Source organism: Canis lupus, chromosome 38 (genome assembly GCF_048164855.1).
Source record: "Canis lupus baileyi chromosome 38, mCanLup2.hap1, whole genome shotgun sequence".
Lineage (NCBI taxonomy): Eukaryota > Metazoa > Chordata > Mammalia > Carnivora > Canidae > Canis > Canis lupus.
Window position 1 is genome coordinate 15,566,924 of NC_132875.1, and position 23,029 is coordinate 15,589,952.

At 33.9% G+C, this 23,029-nt stretch overlaps 1 protein-coding gene across 4 annotated transcripts in view; it reads right to left on the reverse strand.

Moving 5' to 3' along the window:
- Window positions 1-23,029, reverse strand: part of BRINP3 (BMP/retinoic acid inducible neural specific 3) — a 378,546-nt gene that overhangs the window by 160,051 nt on the left and 195,466 nt on the right. For all 4 annotated transcript variants that reach the window (XM_072814341.1, XM_072814340.1, XM_072814342.1 and 1 more), the window contains one exon: window positions 12,211-12,401. In XM_072814341.1, coding sequence (XP_072670442.1) covers window positions 12,211-12,401 — 191 coding nt within the window. The remainder of the gene's footprint in view (window positions 1-12,210; window positions 12,402-23,029) is intronic.

The following is a 23,029-nucleotide window of genomic DNA, read 5'->3' on the forward strand; positions in this document are numbered from 1 at the left end:
AATATGCAAAAGCAAGTAGACAAGTACAGCAGAGAGAGACTATAAAATAATAAACAAATATAAATGGTCAAAATGAAAAATATTACATCTTAAATGAAAAATTTAGGGGCAGCCCAGGTGGCTCAGCCTCTCTCTCTCTCTCTCTCTCTCTCTCTGTGTCTCTCATGAATAAATAAATAAAATCTTTAAACAAATTTTATTTGATTGGTTTTACATTAGACTAAGCAACTAAGGAGAAAAATGAATAAACTAGAGATAAGCCATTATAATTTAATCAAATTGGAAAACAAACAGAAAAAAGAATGGTAATATAAAACAGTACAAGATTGTAAGGACAATATCGAACAACCTACTCTCAAAGCCCCAGAGGAAAAGTCCTGGAAGGACAAATAGGAAAAAACAAAACAAAACAAACAAACAAACAAGGCATATTATAGTCAATCTTTTAAAAGTCCAAAATAAAAAGAAAATCTTAAAATCTGTCAGAGAGAGTGAAGCATTGCATTCACAATAAAAATTATAGTAATGATGACTAATTACTCATCAGGAAAAAATGGAGGGCGAAAGACAAGTATGACTGAGAACAAGAGACACACAAAGAGAAAGGACACTCTGAGGGATGGATATACCCCTATATGTATGGGTATACACACCTGTATGTGTGTGTGTTTGAAGTAGAATAGTGAAAATACTAAAATAATCATAACTAACTTTTAAGTATTTTTTTGGTTTTAGTATATAGGACTTTTAAATCTTTTATCAATTTTAATTTCAACTTCTGATTATATGTTGCTAGTAAATAGAAATACATGTGATTTATAATCACAAATTTGTTCACCCTCAATCCTTGTTAACATTTATAACTGTATTTTATAGTGATATATAGTTACTTCTCATTCCAGATATTGATAATTCGTCTATTCACTATTCTAATTCCTGATAATTCTGGCTAAATGTAAATCAGTTTTATTGATACACTCTTAAAAAAACAGTATTTGGTTTCATTTTTTTCTCTGTCATTTTTCTGTTTTCTACTTCATTGCTTTCAATTTTTTTTTTCATTCTTCTGATTACTTTGCATTTAATTGCTCATCTTTATATTCTTATGGAATGTTTGGTCATTATTTTATCACTTTTTTTTCCTGATAAAAATATTGCTTCTGGAAATATCCCCCATAGTACTACTTTACCAATATTTGATTGATTTTGATATGTTATATTTTCATTATTTTATTCAGTACAAAATAATTTCTCATATCCTTTTTGATTTTTTTCTGAGTCATGGGTTATTCAGAAATGTGTTATTTTAAAAAAAAAAGAAATGTGTTATTTAGCTTTTCAATATTTGAGTATTTTCCAGATAATTGTCTATTATTAATACATACTTTGCATTGCTTGAATGATAGTATTGTTTAAATTTACTATACCCTTACTGATTTTCTCTCTACTTGTTCTGTCAAAGATTGAAAGAAGGCTGTTAAAATCTCTGACTGTAATTATGGATTTCTTTACTACTTTTTTCTCTCCTATAATTTATTGTTTCTTGTGTTTTGAAGCTATGCTACTAGGGACTTAAATGTTTAGTATTATAATTTCCTCTGGATGACTGACTAGTTAGTTTATCACTATGAAATGATTTTGTCCCTAGTAATATTATTTTCTAAAACATATTTTTCTTATATTAAAATAGTCACTCCAGTGTTAACATCATTTTAGTTTTAACCTATTTTTAAATTACAGTGATTTTCTTATAGGTGTCATAAAATAGGATCTTCCTTTTTTTTTAATGCAATGTGATGATCTGTACCTTTTAACAGAAGAGTTTAGGCTGTTTTATGAGTTAAATCATATCAATATATAGTTAAAGTTTGTCTACTTGATATTTGTTTTCTATTTTTTTTTCCATCTGTTCTTTCTTACCTATTTCTTAATTTTCTGACTTCTTTTGAATTAATTTTTAAATAATTCAATTATGTCATTTCCTTGTCATATCAGCTCTATTGATTGTGATTTTAGTGGCTGCTTTAAGATTCCTAGTATACATTCTTATCATCAACCTTCAAATCATACTATACCATCCAACTGATAATACAAGAACCTCACAGTCATATACTTTCATTTTCCTCTACTGATCTTTATGGTACTGTTATCCTACTGTTTATTTCTACATATACTATAAACTTCAAAATACATTGTAATTTTCTTTGAAGTCTCTTTTAAAGAGACTTAAATAATAATAATAATAAAAGCATTACCCATGTTGTTGCTTCTACCACTTTTCTTCATTCCTCTGTGCAGATCCATTTTTTTTCTGACTGGCATCATTTTCCTTCTTAACTATATCATTTCCTTAGTTCAGGTCTGATGGCAAAATTCTTATAGACTTTCTAAAAGATTTCATTTATGTGTGTATTTTAGAGAGAGAGATTGAGAGCACAAGCAGGAGGAGCAGTGGGAGAGAGAGAGAATCTCAAGCAGACTAAGAACTGTGCACGGAGCCCATGTGGTCTGGAGATCATGATCTGAGCCAAAACCAAGAATCAGACCCTTAATCGACTACGACAGCTAGGTGCCCCAGAATTCTTAGAGATTTTATACATCCACAAATATATTTTCCTTTGTTTTTGAAACATTTTTGCTAGAAAATGAAATCTAAGTTGACAGGATTTTTAAAACATTTTAAAGATTGCACCTCCACTGTTTTCTCACTTGCATTGTTTCCAAGAAATTTGCTGTCATCCTCAGCATTGTTCCTCTGTACCTGATCCCCATACCTCATTAACTTACATCTAAGCACTTACAGTCTTAATAAGCTTTATATCTGAGTAGAGATGTCTTTATCCATGCAGGAACTCTTCAGATAACTCATGAAAATTAAGATATTCTCTTTAGTATTAGTTCTGTGTAACTTGAATAAGAAGTGCTTTGATTGTCATTTTCTTGAGGATTCTCACGTTTGGTGTTTCTTGAGTTTCTTGGATCTGAAGGATTAAATTCTGATCAACTTTGGAAATTGACCCTTAACTTTTCAATTTTTTTTTTTTCATTTTGTCTGTGGCTGACAGACTCTAAGGTGGCTCCCAAAACTCCTTCCGCCTAGTTTGCAGATTCTTCTGTAATCCTCTCCTACTGAGTATAGGTGGGAAATGTGACTTGTTTCTGAATAGAATATGGCAAAGGTGATAGAATATATGTGATTATGTAACTATATATCCATATTTACACAACATAACATTGTAATTCTGTATACTGACTCTCTTCCTTGCTGAAACTGAGTGAACAAATTAAGTTGTTGTGAGCTGGCATATAATATGAGTTCCTTGGCAAATAACTGAATGTCATCTCCCACCAAGAGCCAACAAGAAACTGAGACCCTCACACCTTGACCAGTAACTGAATGGTGTCAACAACCATATAAGCTTGAAAATGAATCCTCATCAAGTTGAGAATAAGGTGAAAATGTAGCTCTGGTGGACACCTTGGTTGGAGAAACTAGCTAATTCATTCCTGGGCCACTGAAAACCCCCACCTCCAACCCCACCCCTCAAAAATCAGAAAGATTCATTTCAGAAACATTTTAATATTCATATCTTCTAATTTTAATGTCCTTGTTCATTGTGAGTCTGCTTTAGTTGTCTGAATCCTATTCATTATTTGTGTTTTCCTGCTTCTTCATTGCCTGGAACTTTTGACTGATGAACATTATGAATCTCACTGTGTTGCATGTTGGGCGTATTTGTTTATATTCCTATAAGTGTTCTTGAGCTGTGTTCTGGAATGCAGTTCTTGAAGACAGTTTGATTGTTTTTGGCCTTATAATTTGTTAGTTAGGGCCCAGCGAATAATTCAGTCTAAGTGAAATTGCAGGTATACTTCATTTTATTGTGCTTCACAGATATTGTAGTTTTTATAAATTTAAAGTTTGTGGCAACACTTGTTGAGAGCAGGTGTTTGGCTGCCATTTTACCAACAGCATTTTTTCACTTTCTTTAAAGATTTTATTTATTTATTCATGTGAGACACAGACAGAGAGAGAGAGAGGCAGAGACACAGGCTGAGGGAGAAGCAGGCTCCATGCAGGGAGCCTGACGTGGGACTTGATCCCAGGTCTCCAGGATCAGGCCCTGGGCTGAAGGCGGCGCTAAACCACTGAGCCACCTGGGCTGCCCAGTTTTCTCACTTTGTGTCTCTGAGCCACATTCTGTTGATTCTCACAATATTTCATACTTTGTCATTATTATTATATTTGTTATGGTGATCTGTGATCAGTGATCTTTGATGTGGCTACTGTAATTGTTTTGGGGGGACCACAAACTGCACTCATGTAAGACGATGACCCTAATCGATAAGTGTGTATGTCCTGACTGCTCCACCAGCTGGCCGTTCCCCTGTCTCTTTCCCTCTCCTCAGTCCTCCTTATTTCCAGAAATACAACAAAATTGAAACTAGGCCAATTAATAACCCTGCAAGTGAAAGAAAGAATTACATGTCTTTCACTTGAAATAAAAAAGCAGAAATGATTAAGCTTAGTGAGAAAGGCATGCCAAAAACAAGATAAGCTGAAATCTAGTCTCTTACACTAAACAGCCAAGTTGGGAAGGCAAAGGAAAGGTTCTCAAAGGAAATTTACAGCAGTACTCAAATAAAGACACAAATACTTAAAGAAAAATAGCCTTATTGCTGATATGGAGAAAGTTTGAGTGGTTTGGATGGAAAGTCAAATCAGTGGCAACATTTCCTCAAGCCAAAGCCTAATCCAGAGCAAGGTCCTAACTCTCTTCAAATCTATGAAGGCTGAGAGAGTTGAGAACATTGCACAAGAAAAGTTAAAAGTTAGCAGAGATTGGTTCGTGAAGTTTAAGGAAACAAGTATCTGTATAAGGACAAGGTGAAGCAGCAAGTGCTGATGTCGAAGTTGCAAAAGCTATGCTGAAGATCTAGTTAAGGTACCTAATGAAGGTGACTACATTAAACGTCAGATTTTCTTTTTTTTTAAGATTTTTAAAAATTTATTCATGAGAGACAGAGAGAGAGAGAGAGAGAGAGAGAGAGAGAGGCAGAGACACAGGCTGAGGGAGAAGCAGGCTCCAAGCAGGGAACCTGATGTGGGACTCGATCCCTAGACTCCAGGATCACGCCTTGGGCTGAAGGCAGGTGCTAAACCGCTGAGCCACCCAGGTGCCCCAAAACATCAGATTTTCAATGCAGGTGAAACAGCCTTGAATCAGAAGATTTTATCTAGGACTTTCATAGCTAGGGAGGCAAATGGCCTGGCTTCACAGCTTCAAAAGACAGCTGACTCTCTTGTTAGGGGCTGAGGCAACTGGTGACTTTAAGTTGAAGCCAATGCTCATTTACTATTCTGAAAATCCTAGGGACCTTAAGGATTATGCTAAATCTGCTCTGCCTATGTTCTATAAATGGAACAACAAATCCTGGACAATAGTACATCTATTTGCAACATGGTTTACTGAATATTTTAAACCCACTGTTGACCTCATGCTCAGAAAAAAAAAAATTCCCTTTAAAATATTGCTCATTGACTATGCACCTGGCCACCCATGAACTTTGATGGAGATGTACAAGATTAATGGTTTCTTCCCAGATGTCAGGCAATTTCCTCATACGTATACACTCAAAAATATTCTGTTAAATACCCAAGGGCAGCTCTCTGCAGTTCTCTGGGCTTCTCTCTCTTCATTGCTTCCCCCTCTTTGGCATTCTATCCAAACAAACTAGAAAACACCTAGATCTCATCACACTCTGAGGTTTTCCCTCAACCTATGGAAACTTTTGGTCTGTTCTTGGATTTTCTTTCCCTGTACCACATCCTGGAAACTCAAGACAATAAGCTGGGGTGATCATAAAGCTCACATTAGTTTGATTTTCTCTCTCATGGATTACTGTACTTCTTTGCCTATTGTTCAGTGCCTTAAAATCCAGTATTTTTATATTTTTTATTTATTTTTTGGTATTGTAGTAACATGGATTCTGTCCCCCTGTTATTCCATCTTGGCTAGAAGCATATTTATTTAGAGATTTTAATTTTATTTAAGATTAAATTCATTTATTGATTTTATTTGTTCAGGCTTTTTCACTTTACATATTTTCTGTAAAAATGACAGAGATAATTTAGTCAGCACTCAGTTATAACATAAAGTATATAATTATAAATGATTTATGACAATAAATATAAACACAAGGTGGGTTTTGAGTGAAGATAATATGACAACTGAGATGTGAGGGAGCAGAAAACAAAAACAATATGTTGGGCTTAAGGAAAGTAGGTTCTTGCACAGGAAACAAAGCTTATATGAGGAACACGGCTGGAAAAGTGGAGCAGAATGAAACAGATGCAGAAAAATAGCACAAATAGAAGTTTTAAATTTTTCCCTGATTTATATAATTAAGATTTAATCTATGCTGAGTAATGTATAGAAATATTGAGTCATATATTGTACACCTGAAACTGCTATAACACTGTATGTTAATTATACTGTGATTAAGTCTTAAAAAATTTTTAAAAAGATTTAATCTAAATAGTCAAGTTTAATTTTCTTTTTCTAATTTACCTATAGCCAACATATATAAGCTATTTTGATTAGAAATAAAACAAAAATGTAAACATATTCTGCTTTTGCTCTCTAGCAAATTAGGACTTTGTTGAAAATAAAGAAAGCTCAACACAAAGAATAAAGGCTTATAAAAAAAGTAGAAAATTATTCTCAAGAATATGAAAGTTCTGAATATGTAAAAATATGAATATTATTCTGAAAAATTTGTTTTTTAATAAATTTAATCATGACATTAAATTTATATTAATTATTCTGGAATAATAATATATTATTCCTTTAGGCTTAAAAATATTACAGGTAAGTAAATATGTATACACAAAAAATATAGATACACTTTTTTGTGAATTTGAAAAAAGATGTCAAACTTGTTAAATGTACTAAGTTAAATGTACGACTTGTAACAAGATGTCTATGTTTGTGTGTAAATTAAAACTTTCTTTTAAAACCCTAAAAGAGTTTGCCAAGAGAATTCTTTCTGAAAATGAAACTAATACATTAAATCAACCTTTTATTGTTATGAATGGTTTACATGTAAATTTTCTTGTGTCTTCATAAAGTAAGCTTTTTGAACATGTAGAAATAAATTTAAATATTAGTTGTGAAGTTTTCTGATTTTATTCTCAAAGAGAAAATAAGTTACATATCAAAAATGCTTCTTAGAAATTCCTTTCAGGCTCAATTTTATAAAGGGCTTTATACATTTAAATTTAATGGATTTTATAATTTCAGAAATGTAGATCTAAAGTTATGGAGCTCCTTCTCAATATTACCTGCAACACTCTTAAGGAAACTAAGTGGCACTAAAACATGATTTGGATGTGGATTTTTGAAGTTGAGATGTTGAACTTCAAGGTAATTTTAATATATTATTTTGTTATTCCTAAATTTCTTGGAAAAAAATTGTAAACACTATAATTTTAAAAATCTATCTGATTTTTTTCTTGTACAGGAAATATGCCAGAAATACAATGAATTCATCAGTACTTATTTTGAGAAAATAATAACTTAGTTCTTTTAAAAGATTTAAGTGATAAAACATTTAATTTTACCTACTGCCTGTTACCTGATTTATAAAATTTAGATTATTAAGGAAGTTTTGGAAAACGCACATGCCACATCAAGTGATAGATTACATTTTCTCAAAATATATATTTTCATTGTCAATCGCATAAGATTAATTTATTAGACTACTTCATAATAAGCATAAAGAACATGTTAATGTGATCTTTTAGATAACTTGGGTCAATTGAATCGAATCTTCTGAAAATAATGGCCAATTCTAGAAATTATATTTGATATGTTATTCCATTAAAATAATATTGAGAGGGATGCCTGGGTAGCTCAGCAGTTTAGCGCCTGCCTTCAGCCCAGGGCGTGATCCTGGAGTCTCAGGATCGAGTCCCACATCAGGCTCCCTGCATGGAGCCTGCTTCTCCCTCTGCCTATGTCTCTGTGTCTCTCCCTCTGTCTTTCCTGAATAAATAAATAAAATCTTTAAATAATAATAATATTGAGCAATAATACTTGATATAAATGCTGTTAATTGGAATAATACGGCAGTTAAGCCACATAGGTGTTTGAGTCTCTTTTTTTATTTCCAGCTGTGCTAGTAAACTGCAGCCTACATTTATAAGATATAAAAACAACAAATTGTTGTATCCCATTTTCTAGAAATTGGCTCATAGTTAACACTATTTGTCCAACTGTTTTGCAAGAATTAGCATGATAAAAACAGAACTGATTTTGCAGATTTAATTATATTTTTGCTGTTATCTTATAATAATCTTTCTTGACTTTATTTTTTAACAATACTTTGTTTCCTAAATTCTGTAAATCAAGAGACAACTTCATATATTTGTTCAAGAGATTAAATGCCTACTTCATGGCACTTCAAACACAAAACATTTTGGCTTATCAAAGAAACTACAGATCTTGCTACCCTTCATTGAAAATTTTAAATATACAAACAATGCAATAAATCCCTTTAGGGATTTGGTAAAGGAGCTAAGATCTTGAGTTCAAATGAACTACAAAAACCCTTTGCATTGAACAGTGTATTCAAGTATGAAGGATTTCAGTAGTTGAATGCCCTTAGATTCCCCCTATACACCCCCACCCCATCCCCAACCTCAGTTCTTATTCTGTTAAATGACATCGAAGCAATTATAATCTTATAATTGAGGAGAGACACTTTTCATCTGTGTAGGGACATACTTGATAACTAATGAAAGTAAGATACTCTCCCCAGAAAAATGCACAGGCACATACAGTTGTGCATGGTATAAAGGAGCCTGTAGACCTCCTCAAGAGCTTTCCCTTAGGGCTTTTGCAGTAACCCAGACAGCAGCTGACCCTGCACCAGAAAATCACCAGTCACTTAAAACTACCAACTGCCTCAGAAGAGAACTCCATCCAGACCTAATTAAATCCTGCCTGCAAAGACTGATTGTCCTCCCCTCTGTCCCATGTAATTCTGAGACTCACCCTCATACTCCCAATGTAATTCTGTGACTATGTTCTTACTCCTATTGTTGCCACTGGAGTGACAATATCTCATTTCCATTTTTCCCTCAGTTACAGCACAAGATCTGTTTACTTCCCTTTACTATCGATTCCTGTATCATCCCCATAGTGTTCTCTGCTCCCTCTCCCTGATCTAAAGCCCCACTTCTCTTTTCCATCTGCAGCCACTCTATACACATTTTAAAATATGTCCATTGTGTGCTCTGGAGGACCTTTCCATGGTTAATGGATAATGAACATTCCCTGTAGCTCTAAAGGTGAGGTTGTTCACTCTTCCAAATTCCAGCTTACTCCTTCCTCTTGCTCTTAGATAACTTACTTATAAAAGTCACTTCTTAAGACATCTGGGTAGCTCAGTTGCTGAGGGTCTGCCTTTGGCTCAGGTCATGTTTCCAGGATCCTAGGATGTAGTCTCCCATCAGGCTTCCCGCAGGGAGCCTGCTTCTTCTTCTGCCTCTGTCTCTGCTTCTCTCTGTGTCTCTCATGAATAAATAAATAGAATCTTAAAAAGTAAAGTCATTTCTTTAAAGCTCATTTCTGGGATGCCTGGGTAGTTCAGCAGTTTAGCACCTGCCTTTGGCTCAGGCTGTGATCCTGGAGACCCAGAATCGAGTCCCATGTCAGGCTCCCTGCATGGAGCCTGCTTCTCCATGCTTCTCTATGTCTCTGCCTCTCTCTCTCTCTCTCTCTTTCTCTCTGTCTTTCATGAATAAACAAATAAAATCTTTAAAAAACATAAAGCTCATTTCTACCACACAGTTGTATCAGCAGAGTTGAATCACCACATTTGAAGAACAATATTGTGTGCAATACTTTACATCATTAAAACGTTGATTTTTCTGATACATACTTTGCTCGTGGGAGACCAGAATTACCTACAAAAATCCATTAAGTTTTCTTTTTCTTTTTTTTCCCAATCCCTAGGCACCCTGAACTGTTTCACACGTGGCTGGCATATACACCTCTTTATCCTGCCTGGGGCTGCCAGGCCTTCCAAATCTGTGAAGCTGGGGCCCAGCACCAAGCACCTGCATAGTCTTCAGTGAGGAGGGGGCCCACCCACCAAAAACCACCCTGAGGCTGCAGCTAAAGATTGGCAACAGTCTGTCCCAATTTGGACTTGCTGCTTGATGAAGACCAGGACATCTTCAGCAGTGAGAGGTCCCTCATGTCTCTTTAGATGCAACTCCATGCAGCCAGCAAGGCCCCATTCAATCCCAGCAGACCAGTATCCCCCAGCTCAGCCTTCAAGGGGATATGCACATTTGTGTAGCTAAGTGCTTAGAGATAAGCAGATGCCTTTGATCCCTAAGATCTTGTTCCTGTGACCAGACCTCTCCAGATCCAAGTCCTGCTCCAAGTCCTCAGTGACCCTGAATTAAGTTTCTACATAAACTGTGAATGAATATTTGTTACTGAGTGAAGTACAAACTCTATTGCATAATTCTACTTGAGGCTGAGAAAAAAAATCAATAGCCATATAATAAACATACTCACAATAATGATGTTTTCTATTAGAAAATACACTTTAGGTTACTGTTTATGTCATTGAAATTGAGTTCTGAAAAAGTCTATTTGTCCTCAGCAACCTCAAGCTAAATATTTCTAACAGTGTCCTATCTTACAATATTTTTGAATTAACTACAATATCTGCATTCAACCTGGCCACATTTTTATCTATACAACATAGATAGTGTTTATATATTTGATTATCCAATATAACAGAAGTCTTACAGTCAGAAGTAGACTAACTACAAATGTGTAATTTATATCTACGGAGATCTTTTCCACACTTTATCTATGAGCAATATTGAAGACAGCTGGTATTATTTGTGTAACCTATAAGCTAGAGATATTTCTGTACCACCTTTTATTCTTTCCTGTACATCTTGTACAGAATATATATTTTGGGCTAATTTTTCTTAGAATTCCCCAAATACTGAAGTATTACCCTTTGATTAACTTATAAAACACACATATTAATTTTAAAATCATAAAGCAATACAATAATACATTTAATGACTGCTTTTTACATGGATTATGAAATCTTACAGATAAAACACTAAGAAATGCTCTTTATATTTTAGTTTGCTCCTGCTAACTTTGTCCTGGATCACCCTATCACATGGTAATGACTCTTTATTTGGCAATGTCCATTGACTAAACACAATAACATATTGATTTAAACTGCCAGAGAGGGATCCCTGAGTGGCGCAGCGGTTTGGCGCCTGCCTTTGGCCCAGGGCGCGATCCTGGAGACCCGGGATCGAGTCCCACATCGGGCTCCCGGTGCATGGAGCCTGCTTCTCCCTCTGCCTGTGTCTCTGCCTCTCTCTCTCTCTGTGACTATCATAAATAAAAAAAAAAATTAAAAAAAAAAAAATAAAAAATAAACTGCCAGAGAAATGTGCCAAGAAGTCTAATGTTTTGGAAGCCACTGTCTGTCTCTTTCTCCCTCTATTTCTCTCTCCTCTATTTTTTTTTAATTAAAGGGACCTTATTCTTCCTTTGTCCCAGTTTTGGTAAAGCCAACCTTAGTATAGGCAGAGGGAAAGGATTCTAGTGAACACATGGAGTTTACACAGAAATCTAGACTATGCTGTGTCTTGACTGCCAGAAACTTATACCCAAATGCTTTTACTTCTTAATTATATTTTTAAAGTAATGGGAGAAAATATTCCTTCAATCAGGACTTCTCAATGACTCTTGTGTCACTGACCATTTTGAGGGTAACACTGCACCTTCTCAGCATGCTTTTAAATACATACTATAAAATATGAATATTCATAAAATAAATTAATGTTATTAAAATAAAGTTTTGTCCACCTACATGTCATGAGGGAGTCTGTCTACCTCTGTCTACTTACACAAGTCAAATGTATTTCAATTAACATTAGGGTATGAGATGCCTTGACCCAATTATTAAGCCACAAAGTTACATCAAGATACATACCATTTCACTGAAATCTATCACATAACTTACAAAAACTGGAAATGTTTAACCATTTTGTAGAATGTAGAATCAGTGGTACATGCAAATATATAGAGATGAGTTTTAGAACTAGGAAAAAAATAATGGTATGATATCATTTTAGGGTAAACCCATTCATACCTTAATGGCAGTGGATGCAATTTGAATGTGGTGAAGTCTCCGAAGAGTGCTGTCCCTGTCAATGAAATAGGAAGCAGCTAGTTGATGTAGCGTCTCCAGAGTGACCAAAGAGCTATTGGTGCTGGAATCACTTCCTTCAGATCTTTTGCTCAGCTTCCGCTTGTCCACAAAAATTGTGAGTGACTCCTCTCCTGCATTAACAATATTTATAATTATTCCATTTTCCACTTAAAACCAATTTTTCAAATTATCTGCAGGCGAGGAAGTATAGACTACAGACATAATGAAACAAAAGAGTGATAAGCAACAAAAGGACAAGTAACTTTTGTGTTGTTCATGATATTTCTCCTGTACTTAGAAAGATACTTGAGATATTGAAGGCTGTAAATGCTTATTTAGTAAATTTCGAATAGCTAGCATTTGTGGAACAATTTCTCTAAATTTTACTGACTTTCTGGGACACCTGGGTGGCTCAGCAGTTGAGCGTCTGTCTTTAGCTCAGGGCATGATCCTGGAGACCCGGGATTGAGTCCTGCATCAGGCTCCCTGCGTGAAGCTTCCCTCCCCCTCTGCCTATGTCTCTGCCTCTCTATCTCTCTTGTGTCTCTCATGAATAAATAAATAAAATCTTAAAAAAAAGATTTTATTGATTTCCTCATATACTTTACCTAACATCTTATGGCACAAAAGCAAATTAAGAAAGGAAAATATGTAAAATGAAGTTAAGTAGTGTTCATGATATAAGATTGCATTTACTCAGAAATGATTATTGCAGATCAGCATGTCTAATGGAAACATGACCGAACATATTACTAAACACTAGCCATTTTTTAAAAGATTTTATTTTTTAGTAATCTGTACACCCAACGTGGGGTTCAAACTTACAACCCTAAGATAAAGAGTAACAGGTTCTGCAGACTGAGCCAGCCAGGTGCCCCTAGCCATTTTTAATTAAATCTTGAAAATGCAGAGAAAACATACATATGCATATATAGTTACGTAAATATATGTGAATTAAATTCAGAGGTTTCCTACATGTGGCATTACATAAAAATATTATGTGTTAAATAAGCTCTACAGAAATCACTAACCTCCATGGAGACTTAGGTTTGATAATAGATTTTCAAAGATGAAATTTAAAGTATAATTAAACTGAAATTTTCAGTGTTCAGCTGTTGACAAAAAATATCGATGCTATTTAAATTTAATATTAAGAACTTGCCATCTTCAGATTTCCATATTCTTGGATATTTATCTAGTACAAAATTGTCAGACTTGTCATTCTTTCAGAAACACTCTGTTCTGGCTGCATTATGCCCACTTATGAACTGGCAAGCCAGTTTTGTAAAATACCAAGTAAATAAAATAATACTAATTTTTAAATGACATATCCTAGGTTATTATCCAATCATAAGTAACAGCTCGTAACAGTAGATAAAGCAAGAGATCGGGTCAACTGATTCCAGAAGTAACGTGTTAACAATGTTATTTCTGAAAGGTCACATTCTCAATTTGTATTTGGATCCCGATATGCATACTGGAAGTCAAACAGCCTAACTGGAACAGGTGAAAAAAAAAATCCCTCCAAAAATATGAGTAAGTGGGTTAAATTATCAAAAGCATTAGGTTATGTGATGATAAATAGCTTTCAGGTGGGAACATCTGAAAGAGAAAAGGGAAAACATATGTAAATTACTATAGCAACAAACAAAAAAAATCCCCAATGATTATTCATCCTCCAGGAAAAAAGGATAACTAGTATGGAGGTTTGAGTAACTATTATCTCAGAAAGACCAATTCCTCTGAGGAAAAAAAAATCCCCTATGAACCAACTTGTGAGGGAGTACCCAAACAAGCATCCTGTACACGGATGTACAAAGAACAGTTCTGTGGTAGTCTAAGAACTCCCGGGAGGATCTATCACCTATTCAAGTGCTATGCTCTGAATGTGTAGGTCCCCTCAAAACTTGTATGTGAAATCTTAACCCCCAAAGATAAAAGTATTAAGAAGTAGGGCTTTTGGGAAGTGCTTAGGGCATGATATCAGAGCTCACAAAAATGGAATTAGTGTCTTTATTAAAGAGACTCCAAGAGAGATCCCTTGCCCCTTTGCCATATGAAAATACAAAAAGTCTGCAACCCTAAAAAGGGCCCTAGCCCAACCCTGCTGGCACCTTGGTCTTGGATTTCTAGCTTCCAGAACAGTGAGCAATAAATTTCTGGTGTTTATAAGCTACCCCGTCTGTGGTGTTTTGTTAGCAGCCCAAATGGACGAATACAACAACAGACATGTCTTATTAAGCAAGGTTAAAAACCAAATGGCAAAGATCTTAGTAAATGTAAATAAAAAGGAAGCAAAGTTAACAGTCTTGATATGAGATATTGTACAATTTGGGCCAAAAATTATTAAATGGGAAAAAGAAGAACTTTGTATAATGAGTGCTAAAGACTCAAACTTGCCAAGTTGCTTTAATGGCAACACTTTTCATAAAGCAGAAAATACAGGAAATAAAGGTAAAAATAGTACAAGAAATGCAAATTAAAATATATTGATATATCACTTTGCAATTACAGAATTTGCCAAAATCCAAAAGTTTAACAACTTTGCCAAAGCTGTTGGCAAACTGGAAGGAAAGAGGCCCTCTGATGTATTGCTAGTAGTCATGCAAAATGATTTAACTATAGAGAAGAAATTTGGCAATAGTTAGCAATAATTGACTCAGCAATCTTACTTTTAAGAACCTATCCCCAAAAATACTGGCTAAATTATACAAAAGGCTTCTTACTGTGGCTTGCTTTGTAATATTGGTAGCAACACAGATACCTAATCATTAAGAATAAACTATTTTGCTTCTGTACAGTAGAATACAGTGCAGCCATAAGAAAGGAGTGAGAATGATTTAAAACATTTATTCACTGTGAAAGTTTAAAGTAATTAGTAAGTTAATAATTTTAATATTATGACTAAAATGTAATTCTGGATGACTTGGCAGTCTTCAGGTGATTCTATTTAGAAAATACATCCAAATATCCAAGTTTAGCCTCCTTGTATCCACAATGTTTTCTACAGATTTCTGTAGATAGAAGGAAGCTTACTTCTTTATTCTTTAAAACAATATCTAATCTCTTCTTCAATTCAGTAATATATGAAATTCAAAATATTAGTTCAATTGATTTATTGGAAATGAGTTTTGCCTTCTGAAGATTCAAGAAAGTCATTTAAATATGTGAAGAGTAATCTTCACTATGTCTCTTTTTGTATAGTAGTGAATTTACTTATCACTGGAGGTGCCCAACATGAATTGAAAAGCTATACATCATTGACAAGTGGAGATAATTAGACCACTACAATGGACTCTTTTACCAAAAATGAGTGGCTGGAAGAAGGACAAATATAGAATGACTTATTATAGTTTAGAGGTAAGTGTGCCAACTGCTAGTGCCAGATAGATTTGGGTTTTGATGCTTGTACTTGGTAACTGAATACTCTTGAATTGTATAACTTGACTCAGTTTCCTCTAGTATAAAATGAACATAGTATTCCTTCCTCAAAGAGTAGCCAGAAGCATGAAACATCTAATATCTGTAAAGGATTTAGAATACAACTAGACTACAGGAAGAATTCAAAAGTTGTTGGCATAGTATTATTCTCTTTTATTCACCACAATTCCTTAAAATTTAGGATAAAACAACTCATTTCATATATACACATTTCTACTAATTTTAGCTATTTTATTTGTGATGAACAGAAGCCTCCTTTTCTACTTCTTTTACAAATCCGTGAACCCTTGTCCTATAATCTATACCTATACATGATGAGTAAATAGTCCTCAAAACAATCCTTTAAATACTGTACCCCTCTATACATCTTCACTCTTCAGGTGAAAAGTCCTTAGTGGGACCTCAGTTGAGTCATCCATCACACAAAAAGAGAGGAGTAGCATAAACTTGTTTTAAAAGGCAAATTAAAATATTTGATTTAAGAATACTTTGCGAATGTTAGGCTGGCTTGTGATAATTTGGAAAATAACACATAACGAGAGCGAGGGGATTAAAATTTCAGAGTTGTCCTATGTTACAATTGAATGATAAATGCTAATATAGGTTTAAGTAATCAAAGCTGTACATAGAGAAACGATGGCCCATCATCATCATCATGAGTAATAATAACTTCCACTTTCTATCTACTGGAGAGTTAAAGAATATTTCCTTTGTTTTTCAGAGGCCACATTTGTTTGTAAGGTACAGATAAATGTGTTTTCCTCCTTTTATCCTGAGAGCAAAAAAATATATTATAGACAACAGAGAAAAATCAAAGGAGAAAAATATTGTAAATCTTTATACACTTTTATTATTAGTTTTACAGTACATGCTTCCTTGTTACTGTTTCAATTTGAAGGAAATATGAGGGATCCCTGGGTGGCGCAGCGGTTTAGCGCCTGCCTTTGGCCCAGGGCGCGATCCTGGAGACCCGGGATCGAATCCCACATCGGGCTCCCGGTGCATGGAGCCTGCTTCTCCTTCTGCTTATGTCTCTGCCTCTCTCTCTCTCTCTCTGTGACTATCATAAATAAATAAAAATTTAAAAAATGTTTAAAAAAATAAGCATTAAAAAATGAAGGAAATATGATATAATAAGAAAAAGGAAAATGTGAGTTTGGGAGTCAGGTGTATGTGAAGGTAAATCCTAACAGTTCATTGTCCTCTAGCAATGACTGCGTGGCTTTGGTAAAGTTGCACATGCCCTTAGCATCCCTGTCTCTAGAACAGAAGCAATATCTTACTCTCATCTGTTTGAAAAAACTAAGCAATGTAATTTCTCCATAGAACTTGGCAGAACACATATAATATGTACAATAAACGTTGGTTTCCTCTCTTTTTCCTTTTTTAATTAGGGCCTAACTGTAAATAAGGAGGTTTTAAATTTTTACAAGTTAACATTTCAGAGAGATTGAATTTCACCACGGGAACCTGGACTTAGTCAAACTTGTTTTCTAGTAGATCTTATAATCAAGATACATGGGATGATTAAAGATAGCAGTTGGTCATTCTTTCCAATAACCTGATAAAGAGAAACCACTCAAATTGCTGGCAGTTCTTCTCTACAGTAGGACATTAATCCATGTATATAGTAGCTTTCCCTGCAGTGAAGCATGTGAGGCAGTTAAAATTACCCTAATTGTTCTTATGAATACCATATTTTAAATCCTCATTTACAACAAACTAGACAACTATGTGATGTAAACTAGGTAGTTTATGCTAAATTTCAAGTGTTATAAATCATGGATTGTTAAATATCTAAGATATTTTGACAAGGCTACTCAATCTACATCACAAACAAGCCTATTAATTTCCTCTAAGAGATCTTTTTGTGTTTTTAAAATTATATATAACTACCATGTTTTTGTGATGTTTACGATCATAGTTTTAGAAACACTTAGGGTTTTAAGAGAAAAAGAATGCAAAACGAAAGAAGAATACATTCTTAACTTTAATTGTAACTCTTTCTCAACTATTCAATTATAAAAGTTCATCAGAATTCTACGTAACACACAATATTCACAATTGAAAACTGAGATATTATTCAATCAACTAAAATTCGTGTTGAAATTTCATTTTTATTCCTATTTTTTAAACCAGCTGTTGCCCATAAGCATGACATGAGTACCAAAGGACATCCACACATTTTGCAAAAACTAAATGTGATTCTGAAAACGATTCAACATTCTGAGTTTGTTAGAAAGTAAAAAGGATTAATGACTGTGGATATAAAAAGACGTGATTATTTCACACAGAAATCACGCAGCTGTGTCTTTTACTACTAAAAAACTCTGGTAGTTTATGGACATTAAAAGCACATATTGAAGGATGCTTTCGGAGAGAATGCAAAACAGAAGACAATAAAACAACATCAAAAAAATCATGACTTTAATGTTATGATCAGTTCATAAGAGGAGATTATGTACATTTGATATGCTATGGACCTCATAGTAATGTAGTTTTCGGTCCTGATTTTCAAATCACTTATGTCCACGAGGAAGAGAAATTTTAAAGAAATTTTGTGCTATTATATTTTCCTTGGATTTTATCAATTTGCATTCTCATATATACAGTTATCAAGGACTAATGTAATGCTCTCAAAAAGTTAGAAAAAGTCAAAAAACAATGGATAATAGAATGAGTAAAAGAATCCTAGGGATAAATCGTAATGAAGATGTGTCAAATTGCAATATTTTTTTAATTACTTTCTGCACTACTGTGGATCCAAATATGGATACATGGATTAATGGTCCATTATAGAGAAGAAGTATAAACAGTTTATGAGGGATTCCTTATAACCTGGCATTGGAAAGGAAAACATTTGGGTCATTGGAATACATGAAAGCCAGTATGCTATGATCTAGTACGAATTTTGAGAAGTACTGCAAAGTTACACAAATTATTTAGCCTTTTCCCTCTGCCAGGAGGTCTGCATGTTCAAAAGAGAAACTTCTTCAACTTGATTCTTGGAACAAAGTGACACCAGAGCAGACCACAGAGGATCCACACTCATAGCATACTAGATAGGCACAGCCACTGCAGTTAAAATCCACTTGAGGGGTTTTGTTTAGTTTTGTTTTTTATTTCTTTACTGTGATGAAAATAATGTTTATAGGTTGGCTGTATTTTATGTTATCATTACTCTGCCCTTGGGTTAGTCTACCGACCTATAATGTATACCATTTCATCCAGACGAAAGCAAAACAAAACAACTATACATTTATGGTACATTTATGGTAGATGTCCTCCTGGTCATTCAATTTCCTGACACTGGAAAATCTTATTGTGAATGTCGGTTTTGCTTTTGTGTGAGTTTTACTTGTAAAGAAATGCTATTTAGTAGAAATCTTTCCCATAGGAATGCCAATGCAAACATAGATTAAATGTAATTGCTCGTAGGTTTTACTTTGGATGTGTCATCTTAATCCAAAAATGTTATCTTACTTTTTGGTAATAAGAGATCATGCTATGTCTTGTGCTAAAGTCTTATAATATTTTGAGTATAGCTCTTCTTTTGAAATTATATTTCAGTTTTTACAGTGTACTTTGCGCTCACCACTGATGATCATCCTTTCTTAGCTTAACATGTTAAAAGGAAAACATACTGATGAAATACATCTTTCCACTATTATAGTGTTGCAGAAAAAAAGTGTTTTAGAAACAAGCAGACATAAAAAAAAAATCAATCTAAGGAAAATAGGCTTCTGACAAGAAGCAGAGCCAAATATCTAAACAGTAAAAACAGACATGTTGGCTTAACACCAATTGGCATCTGCAAGATATTATGGGAAGGAAATAACTAGTCTTATAGAGCTTTGACAAAGAAACATAATATGTTTTGCAAAATACTCCAAATGAAAGCATCTGACTTTATGATTATTAACAATTATCCCTCAAAAAGTCTGTAAATACCTTAAACAAAATTTCCCAGCTACCATAATGTTCTCTATAGAACAATGACATGAAAGAGGAGGAACTGGAAATAAAGAGTTTCCATGTCAGATGAAAGTGAATCTATCCTGAGTGAAACACAGTTAAGTCACCTCTCTTTTGAGTTGTTTACAGTGTTATAATGAACATTTTTGTTCCTTATATTATAGACTCCTGCTACTATTTTGGTAAGATTAATTTTCAGAAGTGAGATTTCTAGAATAGTTAAGAACACTCTAAATTTATATAGATACTCTAAACAGTTCAACCTTAATGTGCACATAAATCACCCAGAGATCTTGTTAACATGTAGATTCTAATTCATTAATCTGAGATGAAATCTGAGATTCTGCAGTTCTAACAAGCTCCAAGGTAATGCTGGTGCTGTTGGACCATGAACTACACTTGAGTAATGAGGCTCTAAACCACAGTAAAACTTATTATCAATTTAAATGTCTCTATTTGTCAGTCACCTATGTGTTCCCTTAAGGAAGGCGTTGGGTCTTTGCACTGTTACAGGTTAACTCAGTACATGCTTGTCAAACAATGGACAGATGATTTATCTACCTTGTCAAAGTGCTATAAGGTAAGGAGGAAAAAGAAAACATAATCAAATTTATAAAATACTAAAACAATATTTATCTTTTGACTTAGTTGCCAGGAATGTCATTATTAAAATCCATTGACATAGCAATTTTAATCCTAATTTCTTTTGTTTTATATTTATGACATTTATGTAAATAGTTTCAAATCCTTTTAGTAGATAACTGCCTTATAAAACATTAAAATTTAATTTACATTTCTGTTTTAAATTCTGTTTTTAAAAAATTTTATCAGAGAAACATGAGAGATCAGGAGAGAGGGAAAGAGATGAGAGACAGATGGAGACAGAAACGGAGAGGAATAGGTACAACTGACTAATCTTAAGGATTATATCTTTACTTTTAAAAAAGTGTGGCAATTTTTTTCCCTCTTCAATATCATTATTTTAATGATTCCCCGGGAAGAAGCATCAGAAAAATATTTCTTTGCTTTCAGTTCTTTTACTTAAACCAGCATATGCAATCTAATAGAGGAAATAATTCCATGCATTTTTAGTGAGTATTTCTATTTGCATATGTTTTTAGTAGATTTGCTTCTTTAATTATGTTACAGTTAAACTAAAGCAAAAGGAATTGGTATTTGCTAAGAAGAGATCAAATGAAAATGAGAAACACAGTCATTAATTAATTTTGAAAGAAGGTAGTGTTTGATATAGAATTTAAAACTATCTGTGGACACTTCATACAGAATGTAATTTACATAGACAAAGGTGAGAATTTAGTATTTCTGAAATTAGATAAGGATATTTGGAATCTTACACTCATGGGGACGCAAGACAATTTTTGAAAATTCAATTGTTATTCTATCTATAGTGTATCATACTGCCTGACTCCTGACCTCTGTTCTTTTTTTTTTTTTTTATTCATGAGAGACACATAGAGAGAGGCAGAGACATAGAAAGAGGGAGAAGCAGGCTCCATGCGGGGAGCCTGATGTGCGACTCGACCCCAGGACCAGGATCATGCCCTGAACTGAAGGCAGAGGCTCATCCACTGAGCCACCCAGGCGTCCCAGGCCTCTGTTCTTCTTGAAAGAGATACATATGCAAACAGTATATGGTAAAATTTGCAAGCTATTAAACTACTTTGCATCCATAGTGACTTATACACTATGTGGTTATTGAGGTAGTATTTATTATTTTAAATAACTATGCTGGTAAGGTAATGCTACTGAAGACTTCAATCATGTATTTTTACATTCTAATAGTAAATAAAATATTTTCTTTATATAAACAAAATTATATATCTGATAAAATTCTTAAGTTGAACAATATGCTAATAACAAGGTACATTCTCATAAGGAGCACTTTGAGGAAAAAATTTTAAAAAACTTACATATTAAAAAAAGTAACTATTTCCACCAAAAATTAAATTATCACTTTTAAAACTCTGTGCATTCAAAACCAGTAGTCAAACAGCATTTGTTTTTATGTTGCAGAGGGTGAAAAATATTTTCTAGAGATGCAAATAAACAAATCTTAAGGTATTATCTATTTGCTCCTAGAATGAATTTTTATTTCTTAAAAATATCTCTATCAAGAAAAGACTACTTTTTCCTATACTCCTTTCTGAGGGAAGGTATTTTGTCCAAACAAACCTTGTCCCTGCATTCCTGACTCTTCCCACAGAAGTGCAGTGAGTTAACAGAAAGGCTGGTGTAGGAAAAGGACTGACATGAGTAACCCTGCCTCTTCTTCTTCAAGATGTGCCTGTTTGGAGAGAGCACAATCTTTGGTTTGTTCTTCACTGTGTTAGGCTTTAGAGAACCTAGGTTGATATGGGAGCCACCCATATGCTCCTGTGACCATGGGTGGCTCAGGGCTATAATGATCGCTTAGACGAGTCTGTGTATTACTGGTCCCTAATCTAAAATTATTATAAATATTTTGCTACAACATCTTACAAAATTTTAAGTAAAGTATTGGTCTGAATCTTCCGTAGTCTTTTTGCCTTTTTCAATTGATCCAGAACCTGGGTTTGGTGCTTTATGCTGGGCACCCTCCCTCTCCCCAGTCAACCCAGTAGTTTTAAGGTCTTTGTATTTTTTTTCCTATTCAATCATTTTGTTGTTGTTGTTCTATATTCAGTACACAGACACTTTTTTTTTCAGTATTTGTCATATATTGTATTATAATGAAATATATTACAAAAACAGTCATGAAATATATTCCATAGCTAGAAATCAATATATCCCACTAGTGCAATCTTTTTCAAGATTGATTCTTCATATTGAGTAGCTTATTTTAGATATTTAAACAGTGATGGAGTTTAGATATCATTATCCAAATAGAAGCAAGCTGAATTACTATATTGATAAATAGTCTAGAAGCCATAAGATGAAATAAATGTGGAAAATGATATATATTGAAGAAAGTTTTTTATAATTTATTTTTCCCTATAGGGAGATAATTCAATCACTGGCTTTATATATCATAAAATATTCCATTAAAGGCTTCAAGTATGCTATCCAAAGTTTTATGTCTAAGTCAATAATATGATGTACTAAATAACTCAGGGAAAAAAGACACTTTTTATTTATTTATTTTCATCACTTTAATACTGAGAGCGTTTTACACAGCTCATTTTTTAAAATGTTTAAATTTAGTTGAAGATCATTACTTAGGAAACAAAAAATAACTGGCTTCTTAAGATGTTTGCTTATATACATGACATCCTCAGTGTGTTAGTATTAGAGTTATTACTTAGTTGATTAAGAAGAGAGCAAGAGAGAGAATTAACTCCAGTTA